Below are 18,265 nucleotides of genomic sequence, written 5' to 3'. Positions count from 1 at the left end.
AGAGCAGGTTCACCCTGTGCACATGTGACAGTCGTGAAAGGGTCTGGAGAAGCCATGGAGAACGTTATACTGCCTGTAACATCGTTCAGCATGACCGTTTTGGTGATGGGTCAGTGATAGTCTGGAGAGGCATATCTATGGAGGGACACACAGACCTCTACAGGCTAGACAATGGCACCCTGACTGCCATTAGGTATTGGTATGAAGTCTTTGGACCCATTGTCGCACCCCATGCTGGTGCAGTGGGTCTTGGGTTTCTCCTGGTGCATGACAATGCCCGGCCTCTTGTGGCGAGAGTATGCAGGCAGTTCCTGGAGGATGAAGAAATTGATACCATTTAATGGCCCCCCACGCTCGCCTGACCTAAATCCAATAGAACACCTCTGGAATATCATGTTTCGGTTCATCCGATGTCGCCAGGTTGCACCTCAGACTGTTCAGGAGCTCGGTGATGCCCTGGTCCAGATCTGGGAGGAAATCCCCCAGGATGCCATCCATTGTCTCCTTAGGAGCATGCCCCGCATACAAGCATGTGGGGGACCATACAAACTGAGTACTACCCCTGGCAAAAAGTGTGGAATTGCCACTCTTGGAAAATGTTAATTCAAATGTTTAATTGTGTAGAACAAAAATAATCAGACATGCCTCAAAATTATTTTCATTTAACATTCCAAGCTTCTGGCTTTAAGAAACACTTAAAAAAAAAAAATGTAGTCAATTGCAACTGTTTTTGCAGATCAAGCAGAGGGATAAAAATATGGAATCGCTCAATTCTGAGGAAAATATTATGGAATCATGAAAGAGAAAAAAAAGCACTACAGTACACCACTAGTACTTTGTTGCACCGCCTCTGGCTTTTATAACAGCTTGAATTCTCTGAGGATTGGATTTTAACTTTCGACAAACCGTATTCTCCATCAGTCTGGCTCCAACTTTCTCTTATTGCAGTTGCCAGGTTGGAGCCTTGTCATGAACCATTTTCTTTAACTTCCACCATAGATTTTCAGTTGGATTGAGGTCCGGATGATTTGCAGGTCATGCCATTGACATTGTATTGGGATGCCCGCCTTTACACGCACATGAACTTTAATGGCATCCCAGTCTTAGTCCATAGTGTTCAGTATTGAGTTGGCCCCCACTTTGCCGCTATAACAGCTTCAACTCTTCTGGTAACCACAAGGTTTAGGAGTGTCTATGGGAATGTTTGACCATTCTTCCAGAAGCGCATTTGTGAGGTCAGGCACTGATGTCGGACGAGAAGGCCCGGCTCACAGTCTCCACTCCAATTCATCCCAAAGGTGTTTTATCTGGTTGAGGTCAGGACATTCAAGTTCCTCCACTCCAAACTTGCTCATCCGTGTCTTTATGGACCCTACTGGTGCTCAGTCCTGTTGGAACAGGAAGAAGCCATCCGCAAACTGTTCCCACAAAGTTGAGCATGAAATTGTCCTAACTGTCTTGGTATGCTGACACATTAAGAGTTCCCTTCACTGGAACGAAGGGGCTAAACCCAACCCCCCCCCCCCCCCAACTTTACACTTGACACAATGCAGTAAGGCAAGTACCGTGCTCCTTGCAACCGCCAAACCCAGACACGTCCATCGGATTGCCAGACAGAGAAGCATGATTCGTCACTACAGAGAACACGTCTCCACTGCTCTAAAGTCCAGTGGTGGCATTCTTTACACCACTGCATCCGACGCTTTGCATTGCACTCGGTGATGTAAGGCTTGGATGCAGCTGCTCAGCCATAGAAACCCATTCCATGAAGCTCTACGCTTTGTTGATGTGCTAATCTGAAGGCCACACAAAGTTTGGAGGTGTTTAGCTATTGCAGACAGTTGGCGACTTCTGTGAAATTCAGCATGCACTGACCCCGCTCTATTATTTTACGTGGCTTACAACTTTGTGGCTGAGTTGCTGTTTCCAGTCGGTTCCACTTTGTTATAATATTGCTCACAGTTGATTGTGGAATATTTAGTAGCAAGGAAATTTCACAGATGGACTTCTTGCACAGGTGGCAACCTATCACAGTACCACGCTTTAATTCACTGAGCTCCTGAGAGCGACCCATTCTTTCACAAATGTTTGTAGAAGCAGCCTGCATGCATAGGTGCTTGATTATATACACCTGTGGCCATGGAGGTGATTGATTTGGAGAGCTAGCCCACTACTTTTGGCGAGAGAGAGAGAGTGTCTCAGCATAAGTTAGTACATCCCAACAGATTTGTATGGGACACTATACTATAAAATACTCCCACAAATGCGGGCCATTGATTGCAAATTAATAAATCTTGTTTGCACACACACAAAGTATTATTCCTAACAAATTCATTCAAGACCATGATGCAAAAATTACTACACCCAGTGAAAATCTTAGGAGGAAAGCTACATTTTAGACAAAATCCTATTTAACTTGACTACATGTGAGTCTAATTCCTTAAACCGGTATCCAACAGACCGTTGATTATAAAAGGGCATTACATTACAAAGAAAACCCCTTCCCATTTCATGCTGTCAGCAATGGCACCACATGAAAGAGATGTCGCAAGGCCTGAGAAAGAAAAATTTCTTTACACAAGAAAGGTGAAGGCTACAAGACTGTTAGCAAAGCTTTACCCAGTCAGCATACTGTAGTTAAAGTTATACAAAAATTTAAAAAAGATGGAACTGCAACAATCTCACAGAGACAATAGGCTGTCCACAGAAGTTAACACCTTGACAGGAGTTTCTTCTAACGAGAGGGGTTGAAGAAAATCACCATGCAAGTTCACTGCAGTTAGCTAAAGAAATAGCCAAATTGGGGTGGTTGTTTCTTGTGACACAATATGGCATACACTGCAGAGGAATGGCATGCATGGATATCATTCACGAAGAAAGCCTCTTCTAAAACCCATGCACAAAAAAACTCGCCTAGAATTTGCAGGGCCCATATTGAAAGACTACTGGGACTGGGTTCACACTGATGCGGTGCGTAATTCGCAGCAGTTTCTGTGCAAATTCCACATCGCAATCGCACCCCTTTCATGCAAACCACTGCGGGTGTGTATGTTAACACCCCAGAATTGGTCCGCAAAACATGGTGCAATGTGCAGAATCAGATCGCATGGGTGTGAATACCTATGCGATCCGATTCTAGTATGAACCAAACAAGACTTCTGCTCCTTTTTGGTGTGAATGCGGTGCAATTTGAGCCATACAATATGTATGGCTCAAAACGCACTGTACAGAATTTGCTTATGGTTTACACGGGAATGAGGTATGGTTCCTGTGTGAATCGTATGCAGTATGCCGCACTGCACAAGTGTGAAACCAGGCTAAAGCTGTATGGCAAGCAGAGGAGTACAAAAAAAATGCAAGGTGCCATAGTGTTCATGGTATCATGAATTTATCATGAATTTACAGATGTATTGCTTTATATTGAAAGATGCTACCATCACTTCTTGCCCTTGGTCATGCATTTTTCCTACATATCATCTGTTCTGAACCCAATCGAACACCTATGGGGAATTCCAGGCTCTAAAAGAGAACATTCTTGAAGAATGGAAAAAGATAGATGTTGCAATATGTCGCCAACTTGCTCTTTGCATGTCTAGGAGACTTGGTGCTATCCTTACAAATCATGGAGGTCATACAAAATACTAGATGTAGTTTTTTTTTTTTTTTTGTTTTGTTTTGTTTTTGTGGGGTGTATTCATTTTTGTATCAACTAATTTGAGTAAAACTGAAAATTTTGCAATCTAGGTTTTATAATATTAACCTTACTTTCATGTAATTGGCTAAAGAAATGTTCTGTACAACTCACTTTTGTCAGAATTTTGGAAATTGTTCTTGTGTTCATTGAGATATTGATCAAAATCTTACTGTTCAAAGTGTGTGTGTGTTTTGACCTTTCTTACTCATCACAATTATATTTACAGATAGTGAATTTTTGTGTGTCTTTTTAACTGCTAAATCTCTGCCTGAAACTGCCTTGTTTTTGTCTGTTAATGATTTAATCCGCTTTCTTTTTATACTTTAGGGAAGCAGCTAGCCCTCCTACAGACTAATTCAGCTGTCAGGACCTGTGGATTTGACTTTGGAGGCAACATCATTATGTTTTCCACAGACAAGCAAATGGGTTATCAATGCTTTGTCAGCTTCTTTGACCTAAGAGATCCATCCCAAATTGGTGAGGATTTAGAACCACTGAGAGCCTGAGTAAAATATAAATTCTTTCATTTGTGTCTAAAATTCATGTATACAGTTATTACCTTAGACATTACTTCAGGACTGTTAACTTCTACCCTTTTTTTTTTCCCCACTTCAAATTTTTTATTTGAAAGGTTTTCACAATTCTAAAGTTACCTTTTTTGATCATTTGTCATCAATAAGTTACCGTAAGAAAAGAGAATGTGTAAATTGTCAGTCCACAACACATACATCATTATGCCAATGATCATTAAGTCAGATAGAATGTGCGTTCTGCAAAGCTCACTGTAATAGAACGGTATTCAAAAAAGAGAGAAGGGAGGAAAAGAGAAAACGAGGAAGAATAAGATGAGGGGCGCAAACAAGGATATTGAGGGGTATTATGCATAAATCAAAAAGGGGAACCCCTTGGGGGTAGTACAAGTGTACAGATTTAGAGGAAAGAGAAGGACCCAGAGTTTCTAATGTGCTTTTTCCTACAGTATTCCTTAAAGAAAAGCATAACTTTTGTGAGGTATAGACATTGGATCAATGGGGACCATTTTTCTGTGCTTTAGCAATAGTTTATTTAGCTGCTAAAAGCATATGTTGTAAGCATAAATTGTGTTTTAGTAAGTTAGGAACGTTTGAGGTGGAGAAGCAAAAGGCTCCAAGTTTAAACACCTTGGTCCAAAACTACCTGGGACATTTCCAAGTGTGAAGCACATCTCCAGCAACATTACAGCCTCTAAAGCATAAATTGGACTGAGCAGGATGCAAGTGTGGCAGTCCATGTACCATCAAGTGAGAACCTTAAATTGTGTTTTAGTGACCAACACATTATTATAACATGGGTAGTGTGGACCAGATTTGTTGTCGGTCTTCTGCTGTCTTGTTACAATTGAGATCGCTCTTCCATTTGAAAACATAGGAAAAGGTAGTTGGTTTATTTGGGAGATTTAATTGTGAATATATGGTGATTAGTTGACACTCGTGTTCTGCATATATTGGAAAATTTTTATGTATGGAATTTGTATACAGCGGGGTGGTAATTAGAGACCAATTTCAAAGTTATTAATAATTATGTATTTTGAAGTTGTATATGCTCTATCCATTAATCGTTCAAGGTCAGGGATGCTCAACCGGTGGCCCACAGAGTCCTCTGATGTGACCCTCAAACCAGGGAAGCACAGTTCTATTATATCCTGCGAGTTTGGTACGTTTTCTGAAAGAGCACTGACGCTTTTGAATGCAGAAGTTTTGGTGCACTTTCAAAATGTGCGCTGCACATGCAAGATATAATAGAAGTCTATGGCAAAGTGCAGCTAACCCGCAATAAAGCCATAGGTACGGTGCAGGTAAACAGCAGGGCATCAGTATTTAATCTGCCTTTATTAAGGGCTCAGGACAGTAAGGGCTCGGTTTTATTTGTGCTTTGGGGGGCGGTTTTTACCATGTGTTTACCACCCATCTCCAACCACTTGTGTAGTGTCAGGGGTCGCAGCGGTGTGCAAGGCGGTCCGTTCGGCCTCTATCACATTCTCTTTTACACTTGGCAGGAGGGGTGGCATATATCAGGAACTGATCTGCAGCAGGAACCCACTGCAGGAGGAAAATGTTCATTATGCTATTCCAAATAAAAAATGTAAAATTCTGAACCATTCCATTTCATTGTGGTCTGCGACTGGTCACCAAATTAACTTAAGTTGCGCTCTTTTCAAAAGGTTGAGCACCACTGCTCTAGGTGATTCCAAGCCAGGTAAAAACAAGTTGCCTATATTTAGAGTAAAAGTAAATTTGATGAAATTATTTTTGCTAAAAAGTTTGGTAGTCCTATATCAGTGTGTGTTTTCAGGCGACTACCATTTACCTTCAGCACTGAACCGTAGGCATTCACAGGTTCAGTTTGGTGTATATTGCTTTTTTTTTTTTTTTCTTGGGCCAATCAGCACTGTCCAGACAGGTCATTGGGTTTCCATCCTAGAGCATAGAGAACTCCTACAAGCTTTAGCTAGTGCTGGGCTGGACACAGAAGCCACAAGACTGCTCTAGTTACTAAAATAATTGCACTTCCATGTTCTTTGTTCTGTGAGAGACCAGATATAGTGGATGCAGGGTCCTGGGTTTAGTAACACTTTAATCACCCGGTCAGTGGTGAATGGTGTGTCTCAGCACTACAAACTGTAGCATCTGCAGGAAAGCTTGTTTTGTTGAAAAATAGACTTAATGGCTGGATCACCAGGTGAAAAAAGAAAGCAAGTATAAAAAAAGGTAATGCAGCCATCACATCCAAGAATTGGTAAGCTGCAATCTAATGTTTTCTTTTGGGGTTTTTTTACCGCTTTAATGGCTGCAAGGCCAGTACAAATAGGATTGGGGGATATAAGAAAAGGAATAGAATGATAATTGAAGTACATTTTAGTGGTGAGGAATAAACGCTTTTATGCAGAAAAGTAAGTTGGGGTTTGAAACACATTTTTGTAATGTATTTATTTCCATGATGGGGAATGTATATAGAGTCCCAGTACAATTCCCTGAATGCACTTCTGATGAATCACTTTGCAGGTGTTATCCAAGGCTTACCTATGAGAGAGTAAGCAATGAGATTGGTTTATAATTATGGGGATCAAGGGGATCCTTAGGTGGTTTTGGAAGCATAACACTAGGAGGTAGCAAAGAAGAGGGGTGCATATCAGTGTTGGTACTTGCCCTAAAATATATTATTCATTTTTGGCAGGGTAGGGGTAAAGAAAGGGCTTTAATATGTTAGCAGGTTTGAATACATATATCATATTTAAATTATATGATTGTTGTATAATAGAATTGTTATATTTTATTATGTTTTATTTAGGAAGAAATTACTGTGAATCTTGTTATTACTAGTTTATTACATGCATGCAATTTTACCTTGAGTAGCAGACTGGTAAAGTGTGTGCATCTTTTACGGAAATGGATTAACTATGTTTGGTATTATTTATTCATTGTTATCTGCAAGCTGTAGATCATATTTACAGTTAACTGTTGCTGGAAGGGAAAAAGGGCAGCGTTTGATATCGCAACAAAAGTGAAATATTGATGAGTGATTTGGTAAAGCACAGTCTAGTGTAAGCGGAGGCCCAGGAGCTGACAATTCATGAGTTTGAAGCTGAGCTGTGGCTGCCGCTGGCGGCCCACAGAGTCAGCACAAGTACCCTCTCCACCACTGTTCTCTGCTTCATTTGAATTGTTGGAATGTGTATAGTGACTGCAATATTTAACTAATGGGTGTCGAACTTGAATGTTTTAAAAACAAAAGGTAACTAATATTGCTAAAATATTTGCGCTTTATTAAATTCTTACAGAGCAAGTTATTTTTCACAGCACTGTCACTGTTTGTTTTTCCATATTTTGTAATTTATTTTGCTTTGGCAGATGATAATGAACCATACATGAAGATCAGCTGCAGTGAGTCCAAGATTACTAGTGCTGTGTGGGGGCCGTTGGGTGAGAACGTCATTGCCGGCCATGAAAATGGGGAATTGAACCTGTACAGTGCAAAGGTAAACTAAATGTATTCACTCTGGTAACATAAATTTGTATATTTAGTATTTAGTAAATCATTCTATGGGCTAAATTTTCATGCATGTTCTTGTTCCACCGTTACATTTTGTAAAATAGACCATAAAGCTCTGCTTGGCATGCATATTACCATCCTATATATTGTGTGGTGTCAGTATATAAGTGAATTGCTAGATAACTTGTAAAACCTTTCCTGCCATTTACTTCAAGTTCTGAAGTCAGTACAATGTTAAAAAAAAAAAAAAAAAAAATTCACTACAATATGATGTTTCTGTATACAGAAGGAATGTATTGGAGAGAAAAAATAAACATATTTAAAATATTTGTTTTTGCAGTCTGGTGAGATTGTCACCAATGTCAAAGAGCACTCAAAGCAGATCAATGATATTCAGGTTTCCAGGGATATGACCATGTTTGTCACAGCATCCAAGGATTGCAGCGCCAAGGTAAGCTCCTGCTTATGCTTTTCTTTGGTTATTTTAATTGCGTTCAGTGCTCAGGCCTTTTTCCCATGTTCCTTTATTCTTTAATATGCCTTTTTTTTTTTTTTTTTTTTCATTTATCTATTATTATTATTATACAGTGTTTATATAGTGCCAAAGAGTTTGCTCAGCGCTGTACAACATTTAGCAGCTGGATCTCATTTTTTTATATTGTGAATCAAAACAAAGAATTAATCCACGCTGTGTTTTCTGCTGACTGGCCACTCTCACCTAGAGGTAGTACAACAAACCTACACAAAAATAAATCCTTAAAGTGCAGTGCCACCAAAATAGTTGTGTAATAACAAACGTGATCAAAGAAATACAGTGTATAAAAATGAAGTAAAATGAAATAAAGTCCGCATGAAATGGTTAAAGTCCCAGTGAAACTCTTAAAGTAATAAATTCACCACCTAGACAGTTGTGATCACTTTTCATATAGTGTAATCGGAGGTCCAGCACTGCCTCCCTGTGAATTGACAACTCACTGGAACCGATGGCTGCCATTACAAAAGCATATGTGCTCATATAATATCTCCACAACCACCAGTGTGTATACAATGTCTCCCAATAACTGCCTTAACAGGCACCTCTTAGCAGGAACAAGGCTGTGATAATGCTCCCCAGGGGCAAAACTAATCTCCAATAGTGTAGTATTTATTAAATTGGCATAAAAACAGTAAAGTTGCTTACATAAGAACCTGCTGACTTGGGATTGCGCTGCAGCGTGATGTCATCACTGAACACTCCTCCCCGCCGCGTTTCATCCTATAGGACATTATCAAGGGTTAATCAAGGTTTGACCTCTAGCTCACTTATATACCTTTTCAGATTCGCCATCTCCAAGCGTAAAATCTGAACAAACTGAAGTTGCGGTTCCGCCATCTTTCTCTAGGTCAAAGAGTAGGAAGACATCCAATAGCCTGGAAACCGTGCCGGAACCATTGTACCCTAGATTTTATATGCAAACCAAAAAAAGTTATTAGGTTGCCATATTAATGAAGACCAAAAAGTAGACGCAAAAAAAAATCTTTTTATACTTCCCACTTGAATAGAATATGCAAAAAAGTAAAATGTAGAACAAAATAAAATTAATAAAACATGAAAAATCCTGCTGACGGAGAGCGGAAATAGTCATTTACATCTCAAACATGTATTTATTTAATTTTACTTCTTTTTTTTTTTTACACTGTATTTCTTTGATTACATGTTTGTTATTACACAACTATTTTGATGGCGCTGCACTTTGTGGATTGATTTTTAATATTGCTGGAGATCTTTAAAGTATTTGGCCTTTCACCATATGTTCCCTTTCTCCTCTGACACTTGTTGGAGAAGCCACCAACATAAAGGGTAATACGTTTATATATGGTGGGGTTGTAGTAAAGTGCAGCTTTTCTGGTAAGAAGTTTCTCAAGCCTACTGCACTATACAGTATTCACAGCTAACTGTAACCCCTGAGATCACATTATTGTCCAGGCTCTGATAAGTGCATTAAAGCAGACATCTTCATCTTTCATATTTGCATCCTGAGCAACTATGAAACTGTCTTCAGGCATTGGAATTCCACAGAGATTCCTACATTTGCCTCCATTATGAATGAGATAATGCACATGTAGAGTCTGATGGCAAGTGACAACGATCAACACTCAGTTTCTGTTCCATTCAAAGCTTCCTATGGCATTTTCAGGCTTTATCCAACCATTAACTTTCTATTTTACCTGACATGTCCTAGCCTGATGTGTCCACTTGAGACCCATGTGCCCCCACTCCCTCTGGTTCACTAGATCCCATAGGCCTTACACAAATATAACAATTTTGGAGCATTTGTCTGTCACACACCCCTCCTCCCTTTCTTCTTATCACTTTAGCCCCCCCTTCCCAATCGTGTTTACCTTACCTCACCCTCTTTAATCCTTGTGTTCCATTAAACCTCACGTTATTTGTTAGTGTGTCATAATTGCGCATAATCTGCCTGAGTATCCCTCTGTACTGGATTTTCAGAATAACCACAGGATATATAAATGAATTGTTAGGGCTTTAGTGGTTTAACAGGGCACATGTTAAATGAAAATAATCTTTCTGTAACCTTAAGGCCTAGTTCATGCAGAAAAACTGATGGAAAAAATAAGCAGATTTCACTTGCAGACACAAGTTTACATCAGTTTTTGTGTGTCTTTCAATGAGTTTTATACACGTTGTAGGTTCCTGTTTAGAAAGAAATCTGCAAGTGATACTAGTGTTGTGGCGTAAACAGGGCACACATCGAACATTTTTTTTCGCTGTGCCCTTGCAGAATGCATACAGAATAACTCACATCTCTGCACACTGGTGTGAACAAGGCCTAAAACTCAGATCTGCCTAGCTAGATTGTTTGGAATCCCTGCTGATTTTGTACATTGTGCAGGGTTCTAAAATTTTGTAAAGTACTCCATACACACGCCAGGGCCACGAAGGTGCAACTGTATTTTTCTAAGTAGACAGTGAAATATTTACTTTCAATACACTTTCCAGTAACCAATTTCTTATTGTAAATTTTGTAGAATTAAAACTGACTTATCTTTCCGCCGTGTAAAGTAATGAGAGTAATGAGTGCCTATTAAAATAACTGCATAATAAAGGTGACTCTTTGCTAAACCCATGGAAGGCATAGCAACAGGGTCACTTCACCATTTCTAGCAGCACATACTAATCTTTACTTCACTCCCCCTCCACTATTTTCAGCTGTCAAGAGCAAGGAAAGATGGCCCTGTGTAAGCTCAATGCAGACTCCTGGTGGTTGAATAGAGTGGTGGGGGAGTAGAGAGAGCATGTGCTGCTGGATAAAAGAAGAGTTTCAAAATATCTTTTCATCCAAAAAAAAAAATCCCTTACAAAAAAGACCGTGTCATCAAGGAACGCTTTTCATGCTGCACACATAAATAAAATGTTTAGCAATTAATTACACCTCTTATCAATAAAAGCATTGTAGTTGTCTTCAACCTCTGACACTTCTGGACAGCCGTACTACTCCCTTTCCTCCCCTGTCCTTGTTCAGCAAGGTGTCTGGCTACTGCTTCTAGCCCTCTGTGAGTGACAGCAGGGGCATGCTGAGTTCTCTGCCTGTGTAGAGCTTTGGAACTCACTGCTGTTTCTTATAATATTCAGGCATTCACCTACACACAGCAGCAGACAGTCACCTTGGTGACAGGGCTAGTACAGAAAGTCTGACATTCCTAAAAATGTCAGATGGTCTGTTACTGATAAAAAGGCACAATTATTTGTTATGGCAAGGGCATAATTTTTGCTAATTTCAAACATTCTGTGTGTGAGCATCCTAAAAGTATAATTTGATGACAGTGTTTCTTTATGTGACCCTTTTGGTTTGCCCTGCATATACAAAGCAGAGCCACTTTAACACTGGTACAGCTCCAGCTTCTGGCTCCTTAAAAGGCAGGAAATCTGGGGAGGGTCATTTCTGTTACAGCGCAGAGCTAATAAAGGCTATTTTGTAATGCTCCTTTTCGGCAGCAGATATGTGATGTTAAGCACTGATGCATGTAAACATTTTTTTTTTTTTTATATTAACATTTGGGGGAAAATTTAAACTTCTTGATGAATTTAATTCTGTAAACCATAGGTCCACAGAAAAAGTATGACATTTGTGTTAACACTATTATCTCAGTTTTACCTTTTGTCATTTTTCTTGGTATTCCACATTGAACGTGGTCTGACACTTACTGAGCAATTTATTAGGAACATCTTACACAAGCAATTCACCAGTCGACCAATCATGTCACAAACCGCATTATACATAAATTCATCAGATAAAGGTCAGCAGCTTCAGTAAACGTTCACATCAAACACCAGAATGAAGGGAAACATTTTGATTATGGTGATTTTGATTGTGGCATGATTGTTGATGCCAGATAGGCTGGACTAATTTTTTTTTGTACGGTTGAACTTCTAGGCTTTTTTTGGGAACATTCTCTTGAGTCCATTCAAAATGGTATGATAAAAAAAAAAAAATCCGGTGAGCAACAGATTGAAGCACTTTGTTGATGAGTAAGGTCAGAGAAGAATGGCCAGAATGATTTGAGTTGATAGGCTATAGTAACACCTATGACCTTTACAAATTTGAGCAGAAAAGCATCACAGAATGCACAGCATGCTGAACCTTGAGGCTGATAGGCTTCAACAGCAGAAGTTCATGTTGGGTTCTACTTCTGTCAGCCAAGAACAGAAAGCGGAGACTTCATAGGGCACAGGCTCACTAAAACTAGACAGTTAAAGAATGGCCTATTCTGATGAATTTTTGATTTTTGCTGAGGCACAGATGGTAGGCTAGTCACTGGATATAAATAATTGAACACCTTTGAAATCTGTTGGGACAGGAGAATTGCACAACTTGAGTGTGTGTTGAGTGCAAAAGGAAGCTCTTCCTAGTATTTAGTGTTCCTATAAATTACTCAGTGAGTGGCTAGTTATTGAATTTGGCACCTGAACCAATTTTTAGTGCAACTGACTGTTGAATTCCTTTTATTTACAGACAAGAATAAACGGTGTGCATAGCCGCACAAATATTTCTAATGATGATACTTACATTTTGAACTGTGTTCTTTACAGCTTTTTGACAGCACAACATTGGAGCACCAAAAGAGCTTTCGCACTGAGAGACCAGTGAACTCCACAGCCTTGTCTCCAATATATGACCATGTAAGGAATTTTTTTTTTTTTTTTTTTCTTGTGTCTTCATTCCTATTCTTGGAAGTACAAGGGTGTACTATTTGTTTCCAGTGAGGGTTATCCCCATTTGCCAGCTATATTTCTATAATCAACATCTGCATTTTCACATAGATGTGAAACCAAGAGCTTTATGTTTACGCAAATTTTATATAGTATTATGTGTATAACCGTGCAGCGCTCAAACTATAAAAAACAACCTCTTGCCAAACAGAAAAAATATGATAATAAGTGAAAATTAAACCATCATAGTGTATAAAAAAAACTATAATAAAGATCAGATCAGTCCAACATGACGTAATGGAATCGGGAAACCTCAAAGAATAGCCAATGTGACATTATCCACTCCCATGGAAGGCTTACCAGAAGGCTTGTGACCCCCTACTAAGAGTGGTCAGCCAGCGCTCTTTAATGTAATGTTGGTAACATCATGGATATAGGACGGTCCTCCAAAAACAGACCGAGAAAGTAACAGAGAATCGTCTAAACTGCTTCTTTAAATATTAATGGCTCCAGATCCTCCAATATGTATCAATAAAGCTGGAACTTGCAGTAGAATACTTGCAATAAAGAGATGCACCAAATAGTGTAAAACCACCAGTACTGGGAAATTTATTGGATAAGATTGCACTTGCATGATAAGAAGTAAAATCTGCATATACAAATGCCAAAGGAATTCTTTCCAGCATCCAAGATGGCCACCAGCCAGTTGCGCATGTGTTGTAGCATGTGTGCGCGTGGCTCTACCCTACGCATTTCGTAATGTGGCATCATCGGGGGCACGCGCCACCCCACGTTCATAAATAGAGGAAACAGCCAGGGAGGATTGCTACCATAGGTTAACAGACCACAGGGGGAAGTAACCAAACACCTGAGGCCTAATATTCATTCGTTCACAAATAAGGCAGAAGTCCTCTATGGCGCCACCTCGTGATAAAAACAAACTGAAGCCTTTAAAAATAATTACGTCTCCAATTCTACACCCAGCACATACATATACCACAGCGCCATCTTGTGGCATAAAAAGGTGCGTATAATAAACATAAAAAAGAAAAAATATAAATAAAATTAGAAATGTAAAATTAACCTTGCAGAGATTCAAACTAATAAAGACACCTCTCTATTCCCTCATTTCCTAGTTTTACTGCTACCCCCCTCTAGGGCCTGCCCTGGCAGTTGTGCTATTGTACACTCTGTTAGGGTCTTTTGTGATGCTCACTCTTCGTATACACCCTCCCCCCCCATTCCCATCCTTATTGGCCTGCACCTTTTTCCGGTCCCCCTGTCTCCTTGTCCTCCCCACTTTTTCTCCTTTTCTTCTTTCTCCCCCTTTGCCTTTCTTATTCTGCCCCGCCTTCCCTCCCCCCCCCTTCTTTATTCCCTCTTCCTCTCTCCCTTTCCCATACTTGACCACCTCCTTGCGGTTTCTCTCCCCTTTCCCTCTCTCTACCCCCTTTTCTGCTCCCCCCAATTCTCTCTTCTCCCCCTCTGTCCCTCCTTGGATTTTGGTCTCGGGTTTCACTGTGGTCTACTCAGAATCTCCCATGATGACCATGGATACGATACGTATATCGTCCCTGAATGTCCGGGGCCTTGGTGTTCCTGAAAAGCGCTCTAGACTCCTTTTTGGATTTGAAGAGTGCTCACAGGTGGCATTTATACAAGAGACCCACTTTCAAGTTGCCCACATTCCACGGCTATACAATTGTAATTTCCCCGTTGTATACCACAGTCCTTCACCCATTTCCAAATCGAAGGGGGTGAGCCTTCTATTATCTAAATCTGTGCCCTGGTCCCTCTCTGCAGTGTGTCAGGATCCGCCGGGTCGCTATCTGTTGGTCAAGGCTAAGATTGGTCAATTGGTGGGGACGTTCGCCAATGTCTACTTCCCTAATGCCAATCATCTGCCATTTCTGAGAGGGCTTCCGGTTCTGCTTGACTTCATGGAGGGCTCCCTAGTCTTTGGCGGAGATATCAACTTCGCACTGGAACCACACCTCGACATTTCTAAGGAATCCTCCCATCTCTTGTTCTCCTGTCTTCAGCGCCTGAAGGCTGAACTACATCTACTTCATTTAGTTGACCCATGGCGCATTCTACACCCTAACACAAGAGACTACTCATATTACTCTTCAGTTCATCAGATGTACTTGCACCTAGATTACCTTTTTATTCAACAGAAAGACCTCCCCAGAATTCGAACATCGTTAATTGGAAAACCCTAAAAAAAATTAATTAAAAATTATTTAAAAATAACCCATAGTAATCCTCCTTGGCCAAAACCATTAAGCAAATATATTATGCAATAGATATACAGATATATGAATTATAAAATACAACGCCCACAGAAAGAACCTTTATAGTATCAACACAAAAAATATTTAACTGGTGTTAATAAAGCAGTTAATATCCCACTCTGTTTAAATCCAAAGGGGTATAAGTTTTGAATCGATAAATCCAGCTACTTTCAGCTTTAGAAATACTTCTCTTGGCATTACTGCCTCTCCAGTTAGGTACTTATTTCTCCAATGCAGTGAAAGTAGTACCCACAGGACTAATTATTGTGCTTCAGAGCATAATGCTTAGACACTCTGTTCTTTATAGCCCTTTTTAATGCTGGCAATATGTTCACCCAATCGAATATGTAGGACCCATATGGTGCGTCCAACATATTTTAACCACTTGAGCACTGAGGATTTGCCCCCCTTAATGACCAGGCCTCTTTTTGCTACTCGGCGCTGCACTAATTCAACTGATAATTGCGCAGTCATGCAATGCTGCACCCAAACGAAATTTACGTCCTTTTTTCACACAAATGGAGCTTTCTTTCGGTGTAATTTGATCACCTGTGCGCTTTTTATTTTTCACGCTATAAACAAAAAAAGGCCAAAAATGTTGAAGAAAAACAATATTTTTTACTTTCAGCTATAAAAAATATATAGTAAGCTCAAAGTTGGTTATAAATTTAGGCCAAAATGTATTCTGCTCCATGTTTTTGGTAAAAAAAATCCCAATAAGTGTATATTGATTGCTTTGTGTGGAAGTTATAGCGTCTACAAACTATGGTATAAATACTGCAATTTACGCCATTTTCCTGCTCTGCTGCGCTAGTTTAACGGACAATTGCGTGGTCATGCAATACGGTACATAAATTAAATTTACATCCTTTTTTTCCCCACAAATTGAGCTTTCTTTCGGTGGTATTTGATCGCCTGTGCCGTTTTTATTTTTTGCGCTATAAAAAAAAAAAGGCTGACAATTTTGAGGAAAAAAAAAGAATATTTTGGACTTTTTGCTATAAAACATGTCCAGTAAAAAAAAAATGCAAAAATCAAATTTAGTCATAAATTTCTGCCAAAATGCATTCTGCGACATGTCTTTGCTAAAAAAAAATCCCAATACGTGTAAATTAATTGGTTTACGTGAAAGTTATAGCATTTACAAATGGTGGGAAAGATACTGGAATTTTTAATTTTATTTATACTAATAATGGCGCCGATCAGCGACTTTTGGCGGCAATCAGCGACATATGGCGGCAACCAGCGACTTATGGCAGGACTGCAGGACTGCGGCGGACATTTTGACACTGGGGGGGAACTGACCTGGGGTCACTGACATCCCCAGTGACACCAATACAGTGATCAGTGAAAAAAAACCACTGAAACTGTACTAATGTCACTGGGGAGGAAGGGGTTAACATTTTTAGAATTTGCTGTGTAAGGGGAGTGTTTTACTAGGGGGCGGGGGTGTGTACTGAAGGGGGGGGGGAGGGAGGGGGTAGCTGATCAAGGGAGAGAAACTCTGCAGCTTCTCACAAGCTGTCAGAGAACTGACACAGAACAGGGCTGTGTGTAAACAATGCAGCCCTGCTCTGTGTCAGCGATCACCGTCAATCGCGGGAAAACGGCCGGTAAAAACCGGCCGTGACCCGTCGGCTGACACCCGCTGTTGGGACCCGCGGGACAGGTAGGGCGGGTGCGCGCCCCCTACCTGTTTTAAAGGCAGCCGTTTTAAAACGTGCTTTTGCCTACGAGTGCCGCCCTGCCACCGTTTATATGCGGTGGCTGGGCGGCAAGTGGTTAAGCCACATGGGCACCTCATCATATAAGCCAGGTTTACAGTTGCGCATGAAATGAGAGCATGTTTCATATGTTTTACCAGTTTGCGCAGACACAAAATTGGTTACTTTTTTCTCCTGAAGGAATTTACTTTGACATGCCTTACATTTCCCACACAGATGGTAACCATATTAGGAAGAGAAGTCTGCCTCATCTGTGGATCTAGCACATTTGGTGCCAATTTATTCCTCCGATTACCCCCCCCCCCCCCAATGACAGTGGGATGCTCAGGAAAAACTGGGCCCAAAATACCCCTAAGTGCAATTTTATACAATAAATTTCAATCATATACATTTCCCAGTACTGGCAGTTTTGTGGAGCAGCTCTTTATTACATGTATTCTACTGCAAGTTCCAGCTTTAGTGATACATATTGGAGGATCTCCACATTTGAAGCGGTTTAGACGATTCTCTGTTACTATCTCAGGCTGTTTTTGGAGGACCATCCTATATCAATGAGGTTGCCAACATTACATTAAAGAGTGCTGGCTGACCGCACCTAGTAAGAGGTTACAAGCCTTCCGGTAAGCCTTCCATGGCAGTGGATGTTGTCACATTGGCTGTTCTTTTTTAGGTTTCCTGATTCCATTTCGTCATGTGGGACTGATCTGATCTGAACTTTATTATAGATTTTTTTATACACTGTTAATTTTCACTTATTGTCATTTATTTTGTTTGGTAAAGGGTTGGTTTTTGTAGGTTGAGTGCTGCACTGTTTGTTATACACATTATTTGGAATACATGGTATCAGGGTATAGTGTCCAGCTGCTATTTGTTTTAGTTTTTATTTTTATGTTTTTTTTCTCTTTGAGCACAGGTGATTGGGTTTACATAGTATTACACTTTAAAAGAAAATATTGAACATAACAGCACACTGGCAGATTGTATCTCTTGCATGCCATCTTGTATTTTTTGGTGGGACTATCAGTCAGATCTGCCTACTAGGGTTCACAGCTCTGCCCCTGAAACAGCGAAAACTTGCACCTCCTGTTACAGCAGGTGGCACTCATGTGCCTTTTATAGAATAAGGAAAAAAATCCAGCATGCATTGTGAAACCATCTTTTAACAGTTTGGAAAACTAAATCAACTGAGCATTAAAAGAAATATATGGGGTTATTAAAAAAACAAACATCCATACTCACTCACGCTGCAGCTGTCCCCTGTCGGCTCTAAGACCGAAAACTGAGCAGTCGCATGTCTGCCGATTTGCTTGGC

General features: G+C 40.2%; 1 protein-coding gene across 1 annotated transcript in view; it reads left to right on the top strand.

Moving 5' to 3' along the window:
• The window catches only part of EIF3I (eukaryotic translation initiation factor 3 subunit I), a 42,039-nt gene that overhangs the window by 14,438 nt on the left and 9,336 nt on the right, over positions 1-18,265 (top strand). Inside the window, exons 5-8 of the mRNA XM_089673824.1 lie at positions 4,022-4,171; positions 7,582-7,709; positions 8,064-8,174; positions 12,816-12,905. Of these exons, the coding sequence (XP_089529950.1) occupies positions 4,022-4,171; positions 7,582-7,709; positions 8,064-8,174; positions 12,816-12,905 (479 nt within the window). The remainder of the gene's footprint in view (positions 1-4,021; positions 4,172-7,581; positions 7,710-8,063; positions 8,175-12,815; positions 12,906-18,265) is intronic.

The sequence above is a fragment of the Staurois parvus genome, unplaced genomic scaffold (assembly GCF_062004578.1).
Source record: "Staurois parvus isolate SC_StPar_1 unplaced genomic scaffold, SC_StPar_1.0 ptg000145l, whole genome shotgun sequence".
Taxonomy (NCBI): domain Eukaryota; kingdom Metazoa; phylum Chordata; class Amphibia; order Anura; family Ranidae; genus Staurois; species Staurois parvus.
This window is presented reverse-complemented; position numbering and strand designations above follow the sequence as displayed.